The sequence below is a fragment of the Gymnogyps californianus genome, chromosome 12 (assembly GCF_018139145.2).
Source record: "Gymnogyps californianus isolate 813 chromosome 12, ASM1813914v2, whole genome shotgun sequence".
Taxonomy (NCBI): Eukaryota; Metazoa; Chordata; class Aves; order Accipitriformes; family Cathartidae; genus Gymnogyps; species Gymnogyps californianus.
Genome location: NC_059482.1, coordinates 20,450,828 through 20,474,868, shown reverse-complemented (window position 1 = coordinate 20,474,868; position 24,041 = coordinate 20,450,828). Strand labels below are relative to the sequence as shown.

The 24,041-nt window shown below is 38.2% G+C and overlaps 1 protein-coding gene across 1 annotated transcript; it reads left to right on the top strand.

The window, feature by feature from the left end:
* The first annotated feature begins 164 nt into the window (after window positions 1-164).
* Window positions 165-18,310, top strand: PRMT7 (protein arginine methyltransferase 7). The gene is made up of 19 exons (XM_050903903.1): window positions 165-209; window positions 732-905; window positions 1,746-1,782; window positions 3,147-3,296; window positions 4,873-4,981; window positions 5,320-5,432; window positions 6,683-6,924; window positions 7,067-7,244; window positions 8,366-8,493; window positions 9,294-9,435; window positions 9,929-10,012; window positions 11,254-11,301; window positions 12,518-12,607; window positions 13,273-13,434; window positions 15,290-15,364; window positions 16,148-16,308; window positions 17,346-17,351; window positions 17,421-17,511; window positions 18,091-18,310. The coding sequence occupies exons 2-19, from the start codon at window positions 811-813 to the stop codon at window positions 18,247-18,249; spliced, it is 2,070 nt and encodes a 689-aa protein (XP_050759860.1). The 5' UTR covers window positions 165-209; window positions 732-810; the 3' UTR covers window positions 18,250-18,310.
* Window positions 18,311-24,041: the final 5,731 nt, after the last annotated feature.

The window sequence follows — 24,041 nt, the reverse complement described above, 5'->3', positions numbered from 1 at the left end:
CGCGGTGCACGCCGGGCAGGTGGCGGTTCGCGCGCTGTGAGGCGGCCGGAGGGGTAGGTGGAGGCGGCGGTGGCCGCCATGTCGGGGGGTGTGGAGGTGCCGCCGCACCGGCGTGGGGCCCTGAGGGGGAGATGAGGCCGCGGCGCTGGTTTCGGGCAGGGGATAGCGAAGAACGTTCTTGCCGTCTCCCGTCGCAGCTCCTTCCTGAGGTGGGGGAAGGTCCGGGCCGAGGCTGCTCTGCTCGCGGCCGGGTCTGTCCCAAGGTGACGCCCGCCCCCGGCAGAGCTGCCGCTGCCGGGCGTAGGGCGTTGAGCAGGCGCTTTGCTCCGGCCTGGGCCTCCCCACCGCGGCCCGGGGTCCCAGCCGGGGAGGGCACTGCGGTCGCTGTGCGACCGGCTCTGCCGCTGCCCAGAGTTTGCAGGTCCCTCCTCAGATAGGGCGTGGGGACCCCCTAGAGAGGGTGGTTGACCTCCCCCGGCCAGACGTGCTTCGCCTCGCGGGGAGGTGTTTTTCCTGGTGAATTTACTGGTGATTTTCTTTCTAGGCTGAGTTCCTGAACAGGACTGGGTGACAGGTTTGAGCTTAAAACGTTTTTATAGAAAAAGTGCAAGGCAGTGACCAGTGCTTCTGGCCGAGGCAGGTGTAATAGGGAAAGTATATATATGTATCCATAGCTAAAGTGATGTCTGTTGTTTTCACTTGAAGTTTTGTGGTTTTTTTTTTTTCCACAGCCAATATTTTGGGTATTATACTGAAGCCAAAGCAGCAAACCCGCACATAATACATAAATAACACAAATTGAGATTGATCATGAAGACCTTTTGTGGAAGACCTAATCCAACCACTGGTGCAATGGAATGGTTAGAAGAGGATGAGAACTACGACTACCATCAGGAAATCGCAAGGTATGCTGGAAACAGTAGCTTCTTGTTCCATTAAAGCTACAAAAAAGAGCAAACCCAACTTGTTTTTTTGACAATTTTTGGGTTTATCTCTGTAGAAGTTCCAGGGGCATGAGATGAACAGACTGTAGGATAGTCTAAATGTTACAGTGCCCTGTGTTGTACAGGGCAGAACTGTAAATGTAGAATTTTGTAAAGTATTCTCCAAGTTGTTTCCTTCTAAATTTTTTTAAAGGTTTTCTGAGGTGCTTAACGTAATGCTGACAGTGACTGAGTTGTGGCAAAATGCACTGACTAAATTTCTTTTAAATCCCCAGTGCAACAAATAATTGCCAGTTGTCTGTTCCTGTAGTAACTTTTTAAGAGCTTAATGTAATAGCCAGAGAAATTGGGAAGATTAGATTTTTGGGGTATTTTTAAGTAGTGCGACTGATGAAGAAATGGGGACCAAAGAAATTTAAGTCTTGGTAACAAATGATAGACCATTATTAGGCTGTCTTTCATTGCTATATATTGCTCTGTATGAACCTCCGTCTGTGCCAGCTGTTATTTCACAGCTCTTTCCCCAGAGGTTCATGTATTGGGTCCTATGCTGAAGAGAGGATATATGCCAGCGGTTAATTAGTTCATTTATATGCTGATGACCAGATCACTGAAATGACATTATTCCTTAGATTTGGGAAACAGTTCAGATCCTCAAAGAGCGTGTCAGTTATCTGTGCATTTATGGGCCATGGGGACCAGTTGCCTTAGTAAGAGAAAACAAAGGGAGCTATATAAGATCTACCAGTTTTGTTGTGCTTTGCAGTGTGTAGTATTTTGACTGGAATTTTTTTATTGTAGGTCACGCTATGCAGATATGCTTCATGATAAAGACAGAGTAAGTATAGAAGCAAAAAAACTTCTGAATGGTGAGAAAATACTCATTTGCTTTCTCTTGAGTAGCTGTCACTGCATGATTATACAGATTTCTCTGAAAGATGAAATGATCAAATTTGTACCCTTTAAGGTACCAGACCTGCTCTTGGATCAACATCTGACTATAGTGTTCTGTTTACTGCCGAACATGATATTTACATTCAGTAGCTGATTTTTCCTGTTCTATGTTTGACATTTTGACAGAGAGAGTTCATTAGATGAAATTTCAAAGGGTGTAAATGTGAATCTAGGCTTCTTAGTTTTTATAGGAATGTAAGTAAAGTCTATCTGTATTCTTTTGTGGTATTTTTAGCTCTTATTTACTGCTTAGGATTGAGAAGAAAATTGAGACACCGTATTTACAGGCATGATAACATGTGGAGTGAATGGTTTAAATGTTTTTTCTGCTCTAGCCATTTAGTCAACCATTTAGTCAACCTTTTTAAAGACTTTTACGGTGCCTATACTATGAGTCTTGAGTTCATATTGAGTTGAAACATGCCAGAGGGATCAGGCACTTAATAAGCCACATAGAGACAGCAAGTTGTGTCTAAGTAATTAAAAGAACTCTACTGGAATTATATGTCAAAAGCGTTAACTAGAATTGTTCAGAAAGGGATCCAGCAGACCTTCGAAATTTATACTGTCCAAAGATAGTGTATTATTTGGAAAGGCTTGGTAAATCATTTGGAAAGGAATGTCTTACAATAGGCTGTTATGCAGTAAATATAAGCATGTATTTCAATATGTATACTGTAGCTCACAGATGGCAGGATCTGTTTTTTTCCCTGTTGTTATTGCTGGTATGCATGTAGCCCCACTTAATGGCACATAACCAAAAGCCAGTATTTACACATGTTGCTTCTCATGTATGAATGTTTTCCAGTAGATGAAGAAAGGAATCTAAATCAGCTCTCATGCTGGCATAGGCTCTATATGACTATTTGAGTGGTACTGCAGGGGAAAAATAATAAGAAAAGCAGTAGTATCTCACATAGATCTTACTATTATTTTTATATCTAGAAAATGTATTACATTTGTAAATTATGCATGCACTGTAAATAGCTGATTGATCAATGATGAGTGAATAGTGTGATAGAAATTGATGTGCTTTAAATGGACTGATTCCTCCAAACACACTTGCTTTTTCTGAAAATGGCTTTGATATGACTATAGCGTAAAGAATGTCTGTAGGCTTTTTTCGAATTATAAACTCATAGTCTGAGAATGTAAGATTTCTCCACAAAAGTTAAAAGTATAAATAGATAAAAGGTTGCTGATTTTTTTTTTCTTTTTTCTTTTTTTTTTTCCCCCCCTTCTCCACAGAACACAAAATATTACCAAGGTATTCGTGCTGCAGTGAGTAGAGTAAAAGAAAGAGGTGAGAAAGCAATTGTTCTAGACATAGGGACTGGCACAGGACTCCTGTCTATGATGGCAGCTTCAGCAGGTGCAGATTTCTGCTATGCAATTGAGGTAAGCATTTGTTACTGGTTGCACATACTTTTGCATGCATGTTCATAACTTCTTTTTAGAGCTTTAGTGCGGTTGTTCTTTCTGAATGATCAGTGCTGTGGATACATTTGCTGTTCTGTATTGTAGTTTCTGAAGTGCAAGTTTGATGCTTTTATGTGTGTGAGAGAGACTTGGATCTTACAATATGGTTGAAAAGACAATACATTTTTCATTCTTGGGATAGCTTCTGTAAATCTACAGATTAACAGTACTAAGTCAAGTTTTTTAGTGTTCTGTCTTCTCTACTTATCAAAACTCAAGTGTAATGTGGAAAACTTGATTAATGTTTTTGGAAAATGTGAGTATTCTCAAACTATATTGCTGATCTTCATAAGTTTCAGCTCTTGGAGATGGGTGCTCAGACCCACTAAATCATAACATGGATCCCATCTTAATAAAAAGACTGTCTCCTAAACTTATTTTTCCATCTCTTTGTGATTAGATAGAGCATCTCCTGTTTTATTGGCAGTTAAGAAACATCCTGATGGTCATTAGCAGTCATTACTTATATTAAGGATAACAGGAACGTTTTGACAAGTTTAATTTTTTTTTACACATTTGAAGAAACAAAGAGAAGATTCCCTTGTCTGTAGGTCGTAGTTTTTCAGGGACAGTCATCTTTCATATAGGCAAAGGAAGAAATAAGCTCCAGAATAAATTTGTCCACAGCCAGTCGTAGGGAAGAGACAGTATCAGAAGTGAAGTGGTAGGAGGAATCTTTTATCTTCTGCTTAGTAGTTTATTGACCACTCTAGCAGAGGAGGATGACTAGCTTGTGGGAGGAAAGCCGGCCCATGATGGAAAAGAAAAGCCTAATCTGAAATGTCTGAGAGCTACTGGTATAGGTGTTCTAATAGCAATACATTATTCCAGTTCTGGAACTTGGGCTAGGTTCCAAAGTGGCCACAAGTTTCTTAAGTAGTCAGGTTGTGTGGCTGAGTAGAATATTGAAAATTTTTGAGTTTAAAAACTGGATGTGGATGTTAAGCCCTTTCAACACATTCTTCATTCTGCTATTTTCAAGCTATATACTTTCTATATTCTTCTCTTCGTTCTAAATGAAATAAAAATTCTCTTCACAGTTATGCTGTTAATAAAAGCAGATTTTTGGCGTACTTAAGTGACCATTTCAGTGCTGGTTGTTTTGGGTTCTTTTATGTATTTATTTGTTTTATAGCTTGAGCACATATAAGTCTCTTGGGGCCTCTCTTTATGCATATATGTATTTTTAAAAATAACAAGTTTGTTTAATGTAAATGCTAAAATACTCTTAACGTGTATTCTTGTCTTTCAAAAGTTAAATTGGAGTAGCTTTTGGAGACAGCTAATAGTTGGTAACAGTGACATCGGAGCTCTATGAACTTTTGAAGTGAGGCTTGCTGTCTTATTTCATGGTAACGAACTTCAAATACAGGAAAAGATACAGAAGATGTTAAAATTTTCGCAGGACTAAATATATTGCATTTTATGTTGGTGTCCTTTCATTTTTGAAAGCTAATGTTAGCTTACTAGTTTGTTACACTCTTGCTATTTACAGGTTTTCAAGCCCATGGCTAATGCTGCTGTGAAGATAGTGGAGAAAAATGGTTTTCGTGACAAGATCAAGGTAATCAACAAGCACTCCACTGAAGTCACAGTTGGCCCAGGTGAGAAAAATAGACAATGGTTAAAAAAATTGGCAAGTACCTCAAAACCATAAAGGAGTATGTCTTTTCCTTACTTTCCAAATGTTTTTAATTAAGACAAGCAAATCCTTTACTCTCTAGAAAGTAACATTGGAAATTTACTTCAAAAGGAAGTTTTGTAATAGTATTTCAGTAGTCATTTGTATTTCATAGTAAACTTCTAAAGGAAAATAATTTGCAGTCTTCAATAGGTTCTCTAACAGGAATAAGTTTTTGAATGATTTGTGTTTTCAGTGTAGCATCTTCTTGAAAGACTTACATAAAGTCTTAATTTTACAATATTAAATTGTGTCTTTTAGATGGAGATATGCAATGTCGTGCAAACATCCTGGTAACGGAATTATTTGATACAGAGCTGATAGGGGAAGGAGCTTTACCAACCTATGAGCATGCACACAAATACCTTGTACAGGTAAGAAAACAGAAATTGATAGTGTGTCAGATTTGTCCCTAGAGAAACTCTTTTGTCCTTTTTGGAGTGGGATAGAGGTTATACTTGATTTAGGCTTCTGTATCCTTTGTAAATACACCATCAGCTGTGCTAATTTCTTATTCAGTGAATAATTTACTTGATTCATTCCTAGAATAAAGCTATTGGAGTACATATTGTAAATCACAGGCTCTGAAATTAGACTTAGTTGCTTTGTATTAAAACCAGTAACTTGCTAGTTAACAAATGTCTTTCAGAAAGGCATCCAGTTTTGATTTGGAGCTTTCCTTAGTAGTTTGTTGCAATGGCAAATAGCTCCCAAGATGTTTTGAAAGATGATTTCCCCCCCCCCCCCCCCCCCCCCCCTCCTAAATTTGATGGGCTTCACCTCTCAGGCATTGATTGTTTTGGGTTTTTTTTCCTAAGGAGCTCTTGCTACTCCGCATGTTTTTTGCCTGTGGAAATAGTTTAAACACTGTAATCAAATTAATATCCAGTGGGTTTTTTGACACATAATGTATGGGTATAATTTTAGGGCTCTCTCCTTTACCCTTTCTAATATTTCCCTTTAATTAAAATGTGGATGGCAAAACTTTATTTAGGTTTCTAAATTTCATTTCACCAGTTTTACATATAAAGACAACAGCACTCCATAACTTTTTGCTGCTCTCCGTATACAACTCTAAATTGTAATTAATCTTTTTTGTAAAAGCATTGTTCTTGGACTTCACAGCTCTTAGTTCACAGTGCTTTTTTAGAACAACTTCCATGTTTTCTACTCTTTAAACATTGATACAGAGTTGTTTCTGCATAAATATTTGAGCCATTATTTTTCTTATTTACTCATTGCAGTCACAAACTCTGTTTTATGTTGATAGCTTAGTAGTTATCTGCCTTGAGAAGCTCAAGATAGATCTCTCATCTCAGAACAAGAATGGAAATACATGTTTAACTGAGGCTAGTAAAATGATACTGTTGCATGGTTAATAAAGTAATCTGGCCTTGCTGAACCACACTGAACAGGATAGATAAGTGTATCGTATTTCACAGATAGAGACAAAGTGAAAGTGCTCTGATGTTGCAGAAGTCTCTGAAATAATTTGTGTTTAAGATTTCAAAGCTCCGAGTCCAACTTTTCTTTAAATTGGTTCACATTTCATTTGATTTAATTCTCATGCATGTTAATAAGTCAGATGTGTTGAATGCATTTACCCTTTGTTTTGACCACTCAGGAAGGATGTGAGGCAGTGCCTCACAGGGCAACAGTGTATGTCCAGTTAGTGGAATCCAAAAGAATGTGGTCCTGGAACAAACTGTTTCCTGTTCGTGTCGAAGCAGAGGATGGTGAAAAAATTATTGTCTCCCCTTCAGAAATGGAGAACTGTCCAGGTGTTCCTTCTGTTTGTGATATCCAGCTGAACCAGATGCCTTCAAGTGACTTCACTATCCTTAGTGATGTGGTGACAATGTTCAGGTAAGGTAGGCATTGTTTTGTTCAAAACAAAATTTTCCTGTTACGCCTTTTATATAAGTTGTGTATTCAGCTTAGGAAGCTAGTGAGAATTTCTGAAGAATGCTGAACTATTTCTTTTTACAATTTTGATTCTTCTCTGCAGTGTGGATTTCAGTAAGCCGGTAAGGAGTGCTTCTACCTACTACAGAGTGCAGCTGGAGCTTGTAAAATCTGGCAAGGCACAAATTGTACTTTCCTGGTGGGATATTGACATGGACCCCTCTGGGATGATAAATTGCACAATGGCTCCGTACTGGGTAAAATCCACTTCTGCTTTCCAGGTAAAATACTGAGCCTTCAGATACTATCATCAGATGACTACCAGTAATTATTTTGAGTAAAGGCTGTACTGGGTGTTTTAAGCAGCTGTCTCTTAAACTGTATAGGAACTTTGCTAATGTTTTATGTATTGGAAAATGCTAAATAAGTAAATCATAGAAATGTTAATTTTAGTATGCACCCGTTTTAGGTTTTCTTTAATGTAAAACTTAAATGTAAGATGTAATGTAAAGCTTAAAAACTGAAGCTGTCTTCCAGACGTATTTTATTTTAAAGAAATAAACCAAAGATTTCCACATATTTTTCCTTAACTAGTCTCTGTCCCTGGTCAAAATATTAGTCTGTGGTTTGCTTCTATGTCACTCTTCTATTAAATTTCCAAATAAGTGTTAAGTTTATGGTAATATATTTATACTCCAATAAAAAAGACTGGTGTGGGAAAATGCTGGGTTGATATTGGATGTTTAGAGGAACAAGAGATCACTATTAAATCAGATTCATGTGTTTTTGTATGAATGTGTTTACTAGTAGGATCAACTTAGTCAAAAGGAAGCTAGAAAATGATTTTTTGCACTTAGTGTGTTTGAGAATAGAATTTGTAACTATCAGGCTTCAGGGCATTCGGTCAGCTTAGAATGACTGATCAGCTTGGGATATTTGCAGTGCAGAAAATAGCTTTTTGAAACACAAAATAGTTGTGCTGTCATATCAGAGTGACACTAAGTGACCTCATTTGATGCATGAGGCTCCAACCACTGGTTACTGTCAGCAATTCAATACAGGTTGCTAACATAAGTGAACTATAGAGGGGAAACTGCATTAATAAATGCAAAGTGTATTTTGGATTTGTTTTTCATTTGATTAAAATACAAGCTTAGCTAGTCAGCAAGCTAGTGGTCTCAGGCTTACTCTGTTGTACGAAATCTATATAAAGTACGTTTATTCAATATATGGTATTAGTCCTTATTCAGCCTTGCTGATGTGAGCAAGATCTTTCAACTAGTTGTACATCAGTGCTTCAAAGTTGTGCCCGTTCTTACTAATTGATTTCCTGGTATTTGTTTACTTTCCATTTACTATCTATGAGTTAATTCCTAAGGTTTTGTTTATCACTCCTTTTCAGTGGAGAGATCACTGGATGCAGTGTGTGTATTTTCTTCCAAACGAGGAGCCGGTTCTCCAGGGTGAGAAGGTGTACCTGACTGCCTGTCGTGATGAGTACTCTGTGTGGTATAAGCTGCAGAAAGCCAGGTAACAATAGCTGTGTGTGAAAAAGGGTGGTATTTTATTCCACGCTCGAGTATTTGCTGCTGTTAGAGCAGCTATTTTGTAGAAAAGCAAGATAAGAACCTAAAGACTAGAAAATTATTAAAAGCCACTTCATGGGCAATGCACAGGTGAAAAAAACACATGATGCATAAAACCACAGTTGATGTTTGGACTGCAGGCTCCTACCTTATACCTGGTGGCATTCTGTGACAGAGAAACAAAAACCACTCATGGTAGGTTCCTGGAAATCCTAAAATACAGCTCAGCTGAGCTGGCATATAGGTAAAGGAGTGAAATAATTGCCATTCTGTCTCTTCATTTTCTATTTTCTTCGTCAGCACTGTCTTTTTGAGATTAATGCTTTTTGCTGAAATTAAAAGGAGCTTAATCATGTTGATTGTGATGACAATAGCAGCCAACATTTTTAAAAATCAATGCCAGCTTTAAAAGTTAATGCCTGAATTTTATGTGCCTTTTTTACTTAGGAATCCAAACAAGTAACTTTTTTCTAAAAAGTCAAAGCCTAAAATACCTAACCATCACAGTCAGTGGGAAAGTTTAGGGGGTTCTTGGTTTTGTTTTTTAAAAAAAGTGAAAATTGGCTCTTCTTTTCATTTGGAAATGCAAAACTAAAAAAAGGTCGCTGCAGAACTAGTAAATTTGAATAAGTAAGAGTGGAGTCCATATGCATTAATGTGCATACTAGCTAAAATGCGTAAATGTACCTGTTTGCAAAAACATGTTACTGATGCCAAGTTAATTCTTCATTGAAATTTTTGCAGAGGAGAAGAGGAGAATAAAGCAGATGTTCGTGTTGAGAGTCCTGTTTGTAGATGTCAGGCTCATCTTCTTTGGAATAGACCGCGCTTTGGGGAATTAAATGATCAGAACCGAACACGCCAATACATCAAGTCTTTGATGAAAGTGAGTGCATGTTGCTTGTAGGTTTTTTGGCTTCTGTGATAGATGTGTGTATTGTTTTATTTGCAGTAGTTATTTATGGAATTTGTTTCTCCCTTGCTAAAAGACTGCTCACAACGTGTATTTTATTTACATGAGCAGATATAAGTTATATTTTGTCATGAAAACTTTGGTATTACTTTTTTTAAATTGAAAGCAGCCATTTTTGCATAGGAATTTGTAGCAGGTCTGTGTATTTGTTAGAAGGGGTATTGATAGTTGAATAAAGACACCCAGTAAGTTTTTGTGCAAACTTTTTCTGACCTAAAACATGGATTACATGAACATTTCTTACACTATTCTGTTCTGCTTGAAGTTGTTATATTAATCACTGTATCTCCCAGTCCTTATTTGATATGGAAGCGTATAAAGTAGGAAAAAACGCCACCAAAATGTCTAGAATTTGAAAACTTTTTCATCTGGAATAGGAATAACAATGACTATTTAATTTCTGTAGGTTCTGAAAACAGATAGTGTTTGCCTCTGTATCAGTGATGGCAGTCTGCTGCCTGTGCTGGCTCACTATCTTGGAGCAAAGCAGGTACAGTACTTCTTCCTGTTTTCTGATCTTTGTGGTTTAGCTTGGTATTTTTAGTTCTCTCATACCGTTCAGCATTTCCAGCCCATTATTTAATTATTTCCAGTGCCTCTTCAGTGACAAGTGACAAGGAGGCTCCCTTTGTGTTGAAGTGGGAGGTTAAATTCATCTCTGATCAAGCTGAAGTCTAGGGAGATAATAATTACCAGTTTTGATGTTTACCAATATGTAGCCTTGAACGAAAGTGGTGTTCCTTATTCCCCACTGATTCCTGTTTGCCATCTTGTATCTTGGTGCTTTTGGAAATACTCTTTCTACTGACCTAAATGTCTGGCAATTTTTTTTCTTCTTTTATGTTTCCAATTCCATAATTATATTTATTATCTAGTCTGAAATGGAACGTCTGTAACAGCAAGATAGGAAGCAGTAAGAATACTGAGTCTATGTGTAAATGAGAGCTGCCTTGCTGTCTCATGTATATACTGTACTTGATGAGTTCTCTCCTGGGACTCTTCAAACTAAAATCCATTATAGTTGGACTGAATATCTGGGACTGTGTAATGTAATATAATCCTGAGGAAGATGCTAGGCAATTCACAGAAATAAACAAACATGCTGAGTTAAACCAGTGATCCATGGCCCCTGTATTTTTGCCTTTAGTAGTGGCTGGTCACAGATGACCAGGAGAGGAAATGAATAGGGCAGACGCAGAGATTCCCATAATATTTTCCTAGCCCTGTAGCAGCGTATTGCCTAACTATTCACCGATTTTGCATAAAACCTAATTTTTTTCCTTACTTCAAAAGACTGGTGTGCTGCATTGTACATCTGAGCTCTTTCCAGCTGATACAGTCAGATCTTGTTAAGCAGTGCTTACAAGGAGTAAGCACTAATGGAGGTTGATTCAGCACACTGGCAATATGCTTGCATTTGTTCAGGAGTATATATATGCCTAGAGCAAATGTTAATATGCTAGGTGCATCTTAAAAATGGAAAATAAGTGTTTGCATTCTGTTGGGTTTTTTGTTGTATGGCTGTGAAAACAGCATTATTTAGCCTGTAGTTATTGGGGGTGTGTTTGTTGTTGTTAAAAAGGTACATGACAGTGGGCTGTGGAATAGATGCATGGTTCTTATGAACTATGTTCACTAGGGCATCAAAATAGTTCCTTCATTGTTTGTTTACATATTCCTTTAATTAAAAATTATAAAGCTAGTTGATTAAGCGTTGTGTATTTTCTTCAGGTGTTTACATTAGAAAACTCTGCTGTGTCCTGTTCTGTCATGGAAAAAGTGAGTATTCAGTTTTCTGTTAAAGCAGTAAATGAACTCATGGCATTTCTAAGGCCAGAGCCGATGCCTTTGATTGTCCTTGCATCAATTGCTTGGAGGTTAAATCAGTTTAATGAATGTATTTGATCATACAGTTTGACAAGACTGTGGGAGGTGGGATACATTGCGGGGAGGAGTTCTGACTTTTTCCAAGTAGTTGTACAGAGCTGTATGCTTGGAGGAATACATCCCGTCAGAGATATATCCAATCTCATAGCTTTAGCCATAAGCTGAATAGGCCACTGGGGAAGTTGAGCTGAGCAGAGGGAATTACGGTCGCCAGTGCTTGATCTCTCCTTGCAGATGGTGTTGGCTTGTCTGCTTGAGCTGCTGCTCTGCTGCCCTCGTTGCATTGGTGATAAAAGCCAAGCTGTTTGTTTCTGAGGATTAGTGGAATGTGAGAGCATCCCGTAGCTTGCACCAGTCTTACCTGGCAAGTGGCATCTAGCAGTTCTGTTTTCCAGCTGAGACAAGTTGGGAATGCCTGCTCTGCTGTTTGGCTCTTGGGAGACAGCAGGCAGTGGGTCTTAACTGCAAGCAATGTTTCAGCTGCTTCCTTGAGGTAGAGTGCAGAAGGCCTTGCCAGTGGAGTGGAGGCTGTTCAGGAGAGGCAGCTAATGCCTAAGAAGTGACTGGAAGCAGCTTCCTGAAGTCATCGTTCGACTGTGTCTGTTTTAGTTGGCACTATATATTTGAAAGAGGTCTATCTCAGCATGTGGCTTAGGAGTACAAAAACATGAACAGTAGGCAAATTAGGCTTCAAACCTGATCTCAAACAGAAGCCAGATATGCAGTGTATTCATAGTTGAAGTAATTTTTATCTTTCTTGACTGTCCTTTCCATATGCTTCAAAGTACAAATGAACGAAGGTGAGGCAACTTTTGTGTTACCTGCCTTTTTATATACTTAATTGAAGGAATACGTAGGGCACGTGCTTTAGTTCACTAGGTGTGACATGTTGGCTGTAAGTGCATGCACCCTTCAAGAGTAGACTTACATCATCCTGATGAATTATGGTAGGCAGTTTTTTAAAAATTTCTTTTGGCTATTGGTTTCTTTTTTGTTTATTTGTAATAGAACTATTATTTTGGTATGGGTTTGAGTCTCAACTGTAGCTTTTGATAAAGACTGTGCTAACTTGTTTGTTTGGTTGGTTTGGGGTTTGGTTTTTTTTTAGTTTTTTAAAGCAAATCATCTTGGAGATAAAATTAAAATAATAGAAGCACGTCCTGAGTTGCTGACGTCTTCTCATTTGGAAGATAAAAAGGTATGTTACAGTTGCCCACTACTGAATTTCAGTGGGGTGGTGGGGAGCGGAAGGTGAAAATGAATCTTGCTTTCCTACTGTGCTACTGTAACCACAGTGAATCCCAGTATATCCCAGTTCATATAAAGTGTGATGAGTAGATGGTTCAAACCTTGTCCCACTGAAACTAAATGAGGCTTAGTCTAAAGACTGTGGGAGGGTTTTTGCTTTGTTTTTGAAAGGGTATGACTTCCCCTTCCTGCCTAATCTACACTAGTTGTAAGGGCAGTTAAACTGGTTTAACTGCATATATTCTGCTAGGCTGTAGCTCTTCTTTCTCAAGACACTCAGAAGATTGCAGTCTATTTGGAAGTACTAACATCCTTAAATTAAAAATTTCAAAATTCTATGACTCTTACTACAAAGCCTTCCAACCTAAAACTGCAATATTTTCTCAAACTTTGTTGCAGGAAAATTCATTTTAAAATTTGCCAACTAAAAACACAGAAAGATGTCTGTTATGCAGTGTATGCAGTAATTAAATCCTTATGGAACAGTAGAAGTTTTTGTCTAGATGACTTCACTTGCTATATTGCATTGTCAACTATTGAAGATATAAACAGCCTGTGTTATTGAGTTGTTGTTCTTTATTATAATGCTTTTTATCTCCTAATTTCTTTGCCAAGATTTCTGTTCTTGTGGGAGAGCCATTTTTTACTACAAGTTTGTTGCCGTGGCATAACCTGTATTTCTGGTATGCTAGGACAGCTGTGACCAGTCACCTTACCAGCAGTGTCACTGTTCTACCTCAGTCTGCGTCTTTGCACATGATGATTGTGGAATTTCAGGTGAGATTGTTTAGAACTGTCCATTTGATGTTTACACAAATCCACTTAAAATTGAGTACTCTTCAGGATTTTTTAACAAGTTCATCTCGTCTTAATGCTGTCCGCTTCAATACGTTTTGCACTTACCACCTGAGAAAAGAATATTTGACATCTTGAAGATGGGTTTTGCTATTTCAGCCATCTCTTGTCAGAAAATTAATTTGAGTAATTTTGCCTGTTTAAACGAAAGGGCTGAATGTTTTAAAATATTTCTTTAGATTAGAGAGATATTGCTGAAGCATGTGAGAATTGTGGTTATTTATAAAATTAGATATTCTGCAAAATACCACTTTTTTAAGTGATGCTTTATGGGTATAAGACTGTAGGCAGGATTCATAATTGCATGTTCTTTTTTTTAACCACTTGAGGCTGTGCACAGTTCTAAATTTGAGCACATCTTAAAAATATGTTGAAAAGTCATCTTTCAGAAATTGTACAAAGATATAAACTTTTTTGCAGTTATTAAGAACTTGGTCACTAAAGATTGTGAAGAGTTTACCTACCATGACAATGGAAATTAAATAAGTACTTCCATAATTAATATGCAAAGTTTTTGTCCAGTAGCTTCAGCGAGGGGACCCTTTAGTCTGAAATTGCGTGACTAAAATATACATATCTGTAAATTTAAAAAATGCCTATAATCTAATGACTTTTCACATAAACATAACCTTCAGTTTATCTGTTAAAAATGCCAGGTCTTTTCTCTCTCTCTTCTTCCCTCTGTCTGGTTCACCAGCTGTGTAGTTTTGTGTCTGAGCCTTCTCTCCCTTAACAGTTTCCTTGTTCAAATGCTCTTTAACCTTGTTCTCTTACTTCCGCCTTTGATTTGTGCATGTGAAAATATGTATGTTCTTTTTCCCTCTGGGACTAATCAACTACGCTGCATGTTTTTACATACCTTTCAGTTTTCTGCAAAAGTGTAGAGAATTTTAGTATATACTGAGTAAATAATGTAGATCTGAATCTTGTAATAGGAAGCAGATGTTTAAGACTAATCAACAGTAATCAGATTGAAATAAGCAGTTAATTTTAATTCCATGCTCTCTTATCTAGAGGATTTACTTCCCTAGAACTCAAAGCATTTTGTAAGGAAGTAAGCATTATACTCTTCGTGTTCTGAATGAGGAAACTGAAGCATGCAGAGTGATGACTTAAGACTATTCAGCAGTCTAGTAGCAGAATGTAGAGTAACATTCATGTCACCTGGACTTCAGTTTTATACTTTTATGTACAGGATTGTGTTCAGAGATGATTCCACATAGCTATTTGGGTAGAACATTTAACTTGTGTTTCCTTCCATTAAGCTATTCCAAAAGCTATTGCTTTAATTTTGCATTTTCCTCTTTGTTCAGTGGTGAATCTAGACTCAAAGACTAGAATCTGTGGATTTTTTTAAATAACCTCTGCATTTACCAGTTCTTGATTAGACAGAAGGAACAGACACAGTGTTCTAAGGTATTCTGCAGAACTGGTTCTGTAGGCTGTTCTGTCTTGTAAGAATAGGGATATGTCGTTACAGTTAAGCAATTAGCAAAAGCATTTTTACTCTGAAGTAAACTGTGCATAGAGATGGTAGGAAATGTGGCAGATTCTTTAGAGGAGTTGAAAACAGAGGCTAAAGAATTAACTGACTTGCAAAATATTTTCCCAGAATTACACTATCTTCTGATTCTTGTGGTAGTTCTAATGGTTTAGGAATGTATAGATAGTAGAGAGTCTTTATCTTGTTATCAGATGTCTAATCTACAGCTAAAATTATTTTACGATTTCGTATTTCCTTTAATAAAGCTAAACAAAATCCTGTTTTCTTTTTTAGGACTTATGGAGAATCCGGAGTCCATGTGGCACCTGTGAAGGTTTTGATGTCCAGACTATGGATGATATGATTAAAGTAAGAAGACTGAAATAGTTTTAGCACAAGTCTCGGCAAAACAGAACAAAACTCACCTTGGCTTAAAAAAGTATTTAGTGACACTTGAAAAACTTGTATATTAGGCAGAACACGATTGTTTTAGTTTTTCATAAATATGGTGGCTACTTAGTTCTTGCAAAACTAACTTGTGTGGCGTAGGTTTTGGGGTTGTATGTTTCTTCTCATTTGTCAAGCTCTTCATTACTTTGTACTGTTTTGAAAATACTTCTGTTCATTGAAAAAGAAAAATACTGATCTCAAAATTTTGTTCTGAGCTTGAAATCAAATCATCTGGGAGTTGTTCATAGGTGAATTCTACTGCCCTTACTTGCCCTTGCAGGTACTTTTGAAAAAGGCTTTTTGACTTCTGAGAAATAGATATGAAGGGTGACATTTATTTGTATAAATTTCTAGAGCTGTATTGTCAATATCCATATTTGAGTTAGCCATTTAGATTGCCTTTGTAGTCATTGTGGAAGAGTACAGGCAGTTCTAGAGTAGAATTCATCTCAAGGGAGAAGAAAAGTTAAATGTGTTGTATTTTGAAAGTGCCTGTTTCTGTTTCACTGCTGAGGACCATAGTCATAGCAATTAGTTCATGCATGTAGTACATATTTTCCCTTGTGCCTAAGAAGTGCAGTCGTGTCCTCTTGCAGCTTTATTGCTTAAAAGCTCTGGGTTCAGGACACATAATTAACTTGAAAACAAGGACTGTTTGCCTTTGGATTGTTTTCAGATAGTTTTATTACTTTCTTTCTTCAGAATTCTCTGAATTTTAGGGAATCCAAGGAAGCAGAACCTCACCCTCTGTGGGAATATCCTTGCAAGTCACTCTCTGACCCCCAGGAAGTTTTGACATTTGACTTCAGAAAGACTGTACCGCAACACTGTCTCAGCACAGAGGGTTCTGTAAATCTTTTACGGTGAGTTTTCTCATTGCAATAAATAGTCTTGTCATCATCCATTTTTTTTACCTCATATTCAATCTCTTTGTGTATTACGGTTAACTAGTGGGAACATACTTGACGGTTTTTAATAATGTGACCTCAAGTTGTGGAAGTTACTCTGACACAAATTTCCTGTGGCTATTCACAATAGGCTATAACAATAAGGGTAATTTCTTAGATAATATGCCTGTATTTCAAAAATAACATTTTTCTAGATGTTACCGTGATTTAGAACTTAAATAGATTAATTTATAGTTCAGAGAAAATAAACCATTGTCTGGATGCTTTTAATCTTTCCGTTTGTTCCCTGTTGCTGAGTTCTTGCAGAAAAAGCTCCTATTTAGCTTTCAAAATTATTCTGTTTAATAGCTTTGAAGTGTACGCTATTCTTCCTTTTAACTATAACTCTGACAATCTTGATATTTGTCACGTCTTCTGAGATATTTTTCACTATAACTACAGATTGTACTTAATTCTGTTCAAACTTGAAATGCTGTTAAGAATTAAAAACCAGGGGAAAGTTATTTTTCACTATCTAGAGCTTATGTAACTCAAACACTGCTGTAATTATATGTTTCTCTTTGTGAAACAAAATTCAAGGTTTCACAAAATCCAGAACCATCTGCATGGGGTCTCTGTGCCTTTGCACCAGTTGCTGTATTTACAGGCAACACGCTAGCATGACCTCTGCTCCTTGTGGAGCAGACACTTGAAGTGAGATGGTATGTGTATTAAATATTTCCTCAAAATTCAGAAACAATAGAAGCTGCAGTCTCTGAAGGAGGTACTCTCAAAATATGCCATATAATTTATGTCATGTTATCGAGTGCCTGTTGAATGACTGTGGTTCTGAGCAGATTTAGTTATGACATGTTCTATTCTTCCTTGTCCTTTTAAGATTTCATATCTGCAAATACTTTAAAAGTTGCTACCCATTTACCAAATCATTCAGCTGGTCAACTTTTTTTCAAGGAAACAAGTTATGCTTTTACAGCTCTCACCTAGACTATGAGGAATGGGTGCAGCGTTTAAGCTGTCAGTATTGTATAAAGTAACAGGTTTTGATCCTCTGCCTCTCCCCAGGAAAGGAAGAGCCATGGAGCAGTTCTGTGGATGGAATATCATCTTGCTGCTGATATCTCCATTAGTACAGGACTGATGCAAATTTCAAATGAAAAGGTATTTCTTCAATCTAATTTATTATGTCAAAGTCTATAGGATTACAGTGCTGAAAAATGGGTCTCTGTTGGCCATACTTGGTTTATGTAGTGCTCTTTGTTACACTGTTTGAATACTGTGTAGACAGAACTAGTAGAATTATCTGTTCATATTTTTGGGGGGAGAAGGAGATGTACCTTAAAATGGGAGAGCCTGAATTGGATCCAAATACTCCCATAGTTTGGAACCACATTCAGAACTTAAATATGATGCTAGCTCAAAGTAGAATTTATTCATACAAATCCCTTTTCTTAGTTTAACAAAAGCAAAAATTTTGAGGGGAAGGAGTAAGTATTTTCAGTATTCTATCTAAGTATTCTTTGACCAGATCCATTTTTTTTCCTCTACGACTTCACTGTGCAGTGTAGCATATGGTATTTCAAGTTATGTAATTCCTATAATGGAATGGATGGCAATGGAGGTGATAACTATCTGATCATTTTATACTGAACTGGGAACAAGAACTCTTGCTGCATTATTACTGTCTAGTAATAATATCGTAGAGTTTTGACTGCTTTCACTTTTAACTCTCTCCTATAGGGAAACTGTGGATGGAATCCCCACTGCAAGCAAGCTGTCTATTTCTTCAGTTCTGTTATTGAATCAGAAACTCTGTCAGACCTTCCTAGTGCTGTCACGTATGCTATAAATTTCAACACAAAGACAGGAGAGATTGCCATGGACTTTAAGCTATTGTAAAATACTTTCCTTTTACTCATGTTCCTAAATTATAATAAACTTATATAGTATTTTTTTTGTATGGCAGAGGGATTTTTTTTTTATTGTGCTCAGAGAGCAAACTGACTGTTCCGAAATATACTGTAAAGCTTTTTGGTTTTGTTTTCAAAATATATAGCTGGGGAGGTAGAGAGGAACCTTTTGTTAAGGACAGGTATTCCTGACGGGGTTTATGTACGTATATACACATACTTCTTATCATCTGTTTCAGTGTGAAACTCTGATATTTTGGAGTTTTGAATAATGTTATGGAGCTACAAAACAGTTGACTTACTGATTATTGCATGGCGTATCAGTGGATGAAGACACTGAACCTTACACTAACATTAGATAAAAGTGAGTTAAATTCATCTATTTCTAGGCTTTGCTCTTGTCACTGTAAAATGGGAAATAATCTTCAGTGTGCACAAAAAGAAATCCCAAGTCAAGCTACATATGTATATTAGTACACTCAATAGGGAGACGGAAACAGTTTAGCTGCTCGCAGACTTGTGTGAGTTGTGGCTAGTATTAAACTGAAATGGTCAGTGAATTAAAGTATGATGCGCTGATGTTCTGTTGAAGTCTGAGATGCTGCATTTCTGAAGAGACATTTGCCAGTGACCGAAGTCTGGAAAGGTGTAACTGGAAATTAGAAAATGTACATATTCAGGTTAATTGGAAGTGACAAACTGATGGCAGTCTGACCAGAAACAAAAGAAAAAGAGCCGTAGTCCAAAAAACTTGCAAATCTTTAGGAGGTATGTAATATGCATTATATGATCAAAAATGTGGCTTTCTACTCATTCCATCAGAGGTCTAAATAATATCTGCCAGTTTAGCTAAGTTATATGTTGTTCTGCAATAGCACACGTCCACAACTGAGGTTTTCTTAGTTGCATTCCAAATCATGTTGGCAGAAATTGTAGTGTGTGACCGTGTGTGTGCAATTAATTCTGCTTTAGATGAACAATCCGTTGGTGTATCCGTTTTGTACGTGTGACCTATTAAGGGAAATAGAAGATCAATGTACTGCCTGTCCTAAATTATGTCAGCCAGCCGCAGGGATAGCTCTGCTTACCAAAGCTACTCCTGTTTCTTCTGAGCAGCAACTTCAGCAAAGTGAAAGGAATGCTGTAAAGAAGCCATGAGGGAGCAGGAGCCTACTCTGCTTTCTTGGTCACCATGATATGTAATGCCGGTGAGTAGGAATTTTTCCTGTTTCTCTTCGTAAGAGTGTGATCATATTTATAGACCTGGAAGCCATGTGAAATATTCCTAAATTTTTCAGAACTATTTTCCTGACGAAGGTCTTTATACTTAATAGATGTAAGGAAGCAATGAAATACATGACTAATGTTTTTCACTAGAACAGAAACCCTGCAGCTCCTACTGAGATCTGTGGATTTCACTTTTCAAAACTGTACTTTTAAGATGCTTAACTTCAGACTCTTGTTTCTTGCAAACTTCACTGGAATATATAGGTTACTGTTCATTAAACAATTGTTTCTAATTTTGATACACTGCACCTAGCCCACAGAAAGTATGGTGGCACAAATCTGTTTGTTACATGTTGGGAACATAAGCTGTACAATTGTAAAGGGAACAATAATAGGCCAAGCCTTTTAAATAATAAAGGCTTGGCCCTTCATTTAAAAAAAAAAAGGCACAGAGACAGTTGTGCAAGTCTGAATGCATAAGGCTTGCATTGTATAGCTTCTCTTCTGGAGGACGTAACAGCAGAAAAAACTTAGATGCTGCCTCCTGTGTTTGCTCGTGGCCTGACACAGAAAGCATGAGCTACTGTTCTCATTCTGCAGTAGGAATAGCTTCTGAAGGTGCTCTGCATTTAACTGCACAAATGATTCTGGATCTAACAGAAGCATACAGTGTTCCAAAGGGAACACAGAACTAAAAGACAGCAATATATTAGAATTTATGTGTTTGAAAAATAAAAGATAGAACAAAACCACAACTGAATTTACAGTATTTTAATGTCTAGTGTTAACTTTCTCAAAGATAACTGTCTATGTGTGTGCCTGAATTGTACTTCCTAAGAAAAAATAACACAGATGAATTTGCTAAAATGCCAAAGGGAAGAAATCCACATTGATGGGAATTTGTATTTTGTTGTCAGTGTTATATGTGTTGAAGATATGTGGGCACTGCAGTAGATACTGGGCATGGTGACTGAGAGGTATCCTTTTTAAACCCTTTTGGTATTGTGAGACTTGGGACTACTGAGATTCTCAGAGGTGGGTTTAGTGAAAGTGAAGGGCATAGGCTAGATGTAGTAGGTAGCATATCTGCAGAACTGTGCTTCCAGAAAGGAACTCTGACAGTTAATATGAATCATATTATCTGCATATGAGGAAAAACATCTTAAATTTCAATATACCTGGAGCAGTAATTGTATTGCTGCTGTCCAAAAAAAAATAAAAAGGCTAGAAAGCTGGAACGCTGAGCATATTTTAGCACCTGTGGGTTCCTTAGAGGAACAAAATTTGATGGATGTGCTCAAGAAACCTTGTGCATGTTTTAATTCACTGTGAGTGTGATCAACATTACTAATACTTGCTGGTTATACTTATGCATTTAGACAGGCACCGACACTGCTTTGAGGATTTGGTTAAAACATGCTGGAAGCTGTTATGTTGAAGCAAACCCTTACCACATGTATGGTTTGAATGTTTTCACATAAGTCACACCACTCATTAAATTATGGTACATACAAAACATAGCTGTGTTGATACGCGTCTGGGTGACTTGGGGAAAGATTTGTTCATGTGTAATTAGGAGTATTTAGTGTATGTATCAGTCTTCCTTGGCTTCTGTGAATTCTTCAGATTGGACTTAAAAACCTAGTGTGATCTGTAAATTGTGTGGAAAACAGCTGCTTATAGGGGGATACTGGGCATTCCTTATCCATGTATGCAAAAATAAAACAAAAAAGTACTTCTGTCTCTGTCCTCTTCCACAGGGCATTTTACTGCAAGCACATACATGGGGAAGGAAAGCTGCTTTATCAGAAAAACACGTCTACCCAGTAGCAGCATTCAGACTCCTGTTTGTTCCCAGACCTGACAGAAGCATTGCGATGATGTGCTGAGTTGGAAGAGCTTCTGGCTACTGGTGTCTTAATAAGCAGAGCAAGAGTCCTATTTTCTCTTGGAAGGAACTTACTCTGTGTGGCCACCACAGGCAATTTTTTTTCTCAATGACAACAGCTTTGATCCTGACGAGGCCTGCAGGCGTAGATGCATGTTTTAATAGAAGCAGGATCCCCTGCCACCACTGAACTAATAGTATTACAGTTCATTTATTGCATGAGAGCCAGTGTGTAACTGGCAGATTTTTTAATGTGGCACAAGAGATGCTTGCACTAAAGACACAGGTTTATTCAGGTATTAAAAATAATCATAAACTACAAAGTTTTGCCATTCACATTTAACTTCCTATTGTAGTTTTGCTGCAAAAATAGTAACTTTTCTGTAGCTCTGAGTTGTAATGAAAGTGTTCCTAACACGTGGTGGTTATCACACCACAAATCCACAAGAGGGTGCTGAGAATCCACTTTTAAATTTCTAGTGGATTTTCAGCCCGTGTTTACTTCTGATAAGGAAAGTGCACAGACTTGCAATGCAGCTGTCTCATCTTATGTGCAAATAAAACGCTTGTGATGTTATGAGATACACTGTGCATACATGCACTGAAATGGAAAACTAGTACAAAAAAATGACAACTGCTAGTGAGACTGATGTGGACTTGCACCTACCATAAAAAGCAGGCAGGCAACAAAGTGTCGCATGCTGAATACACAGAATGAATAATACTCTTAGGACAGTGAAATTGTCATGGTCCTAATGAAGGACAAGTCTTGCGTTTTAAAGGGTGTTTTCTAAGTCATGGCAGCTGCAAGATTCGTTCCTTTATTTGCAGAACTGGTACCTTTTGTCTGAGGCTGGCATTAAGGACTGAGATCCCGGAGCTTGCTTTTCTCCTTCATTAGTCCCTTTGAAACTGCTCTGTGTAGGCTTCCTGCATTTAACAAGATAGAGGATGCAGTTCAGGACTAATTCATTTAGTCACTCATCTTTTGTATTCTGTTTGCAGTTACAGCTGGTTGTTAGGAGGGGAACAGACTATTACAGCTTCCTAGTGTTAGATTTTTCCAGTGATGATTGTGAGCTGAATACAATGGGTGCTTGTGTTGTCATTCAACCTTATTGACTCCGATGGCATTGCAAAATGTTAATTTGGTTTGGTACTTAATAATTTTAAAACTTCACATTTCCAAGCATTTAATGCAGATTAATGGTTAAGACGCTTCTCAGAGAGAGGTATGTGTTGTCACCCCATTTTTTCAGATGAGAAAAAACTAAGTGTGCTTTGTGTGGGTGTTCAAGTGTTTCATCTGCCCCAGGCTCACTATAAGATTAGGGCCTCAGAGCTAAAAATGACTTGCTCAAGGCCATGCAGAATAAACTAATCCCCTGACTCCCTTGCTCTGCTTTAATCATTTGTTTTCTTAGCGCAGTGTGATTTCAAATGCAGCCTTATGAGATTTGGCCGAGATACAGCAGATAAAGGCTCAGAGCAGCAAATCCTTGGATACCTCAGTAATTAAAACCATGGGGTTTTTAACATATATATAAAGATATATTTATGTATTACATATAAATTATATTTTTAATATAATGATTATATATATTTACAAGGCTAAAGGGCTTTGTTTTTGTTTTGAAAGGCTGTCATGAAGATGACCCACTTTTTTTTGTTTTTCTCCCCCCTGCCCCAGCAGGATTCTGTCTAGGATTTGAGAGCCCTAAAGATGCCTCTTTTGTGGACAAGAGCACTAATGAAAGAATGAGAGCTGATTATTTTCCTGTATGCAAAGGGAAAGCCCCGCAATTGCAGGTCTGATGGTGCTCTTCACAGTGGTGTGGGCACAGTCCCAGGATATCTTAGCTCTTAAGTTACAGGAGAGTGGCCAGGTAACCTCCTGTTCTTCCTCAGGGTTTTGCTGAAGTGCAGCTGTGTAACGTACTGCAGCAGCAGCCTGCTTGCTGTGGGTTTTGTCTCTTGCTCCTGTTATTTTCCGCAGCCTCTGCTCTTTCTTGCCTTGCACTTCACTCTGTGTGAAGCGTTGCACTCGTGCTTTGGAAGAAAGAGTGGGTGCTGCAAGCTTACTGAGTGGACTCCTGCTTCTCAAGGGGGATGGATCCTGCTATATCTGTTCTCCCAGAAAGTGATGGCTTGCTTCATGTTAGAGTATCTAAGAAACCAATTATTCACAACCCTGAGAATCAGCAAATAAATCAAGCTACGGCAATGAACGGGGTGGGGGAGAGAAACAAACAGCCTTTGCTGCAGCCCTTGAAAATGTCATGTTTCTTCTCAACTGCAGTATTTCTAGGAATGGTTGAAGTGACTGTACTGTAGCTCTACATGCATAATCTCACAGGCAACTGCAAAGTCATTTATAATGAAGGGCTGATGATCACATCCCTCGCTTTAGGTGGAAAGGGCCGTGAGCGCATCCAGAATTAATTAGTAATAAACCGACTCCCCTGGAGCCTCCCAACGCAGAAGGCGAGGGAGAGGCAGCGAGGCGGCCGTTTGGCCAGGCATGCCTCCTCCCGGGGCCGCCGGTCTCGGGGACGGGAGCGTCCCGGCTCTGCCGCCACCGCACCGCGGCCGGGCCCGCCGTGGCCGCGCGCCCCCGGCGCCCCTGTTCCCTCGGGAGCGTGCCGGCCCCACCTGCCCGGGGCGCG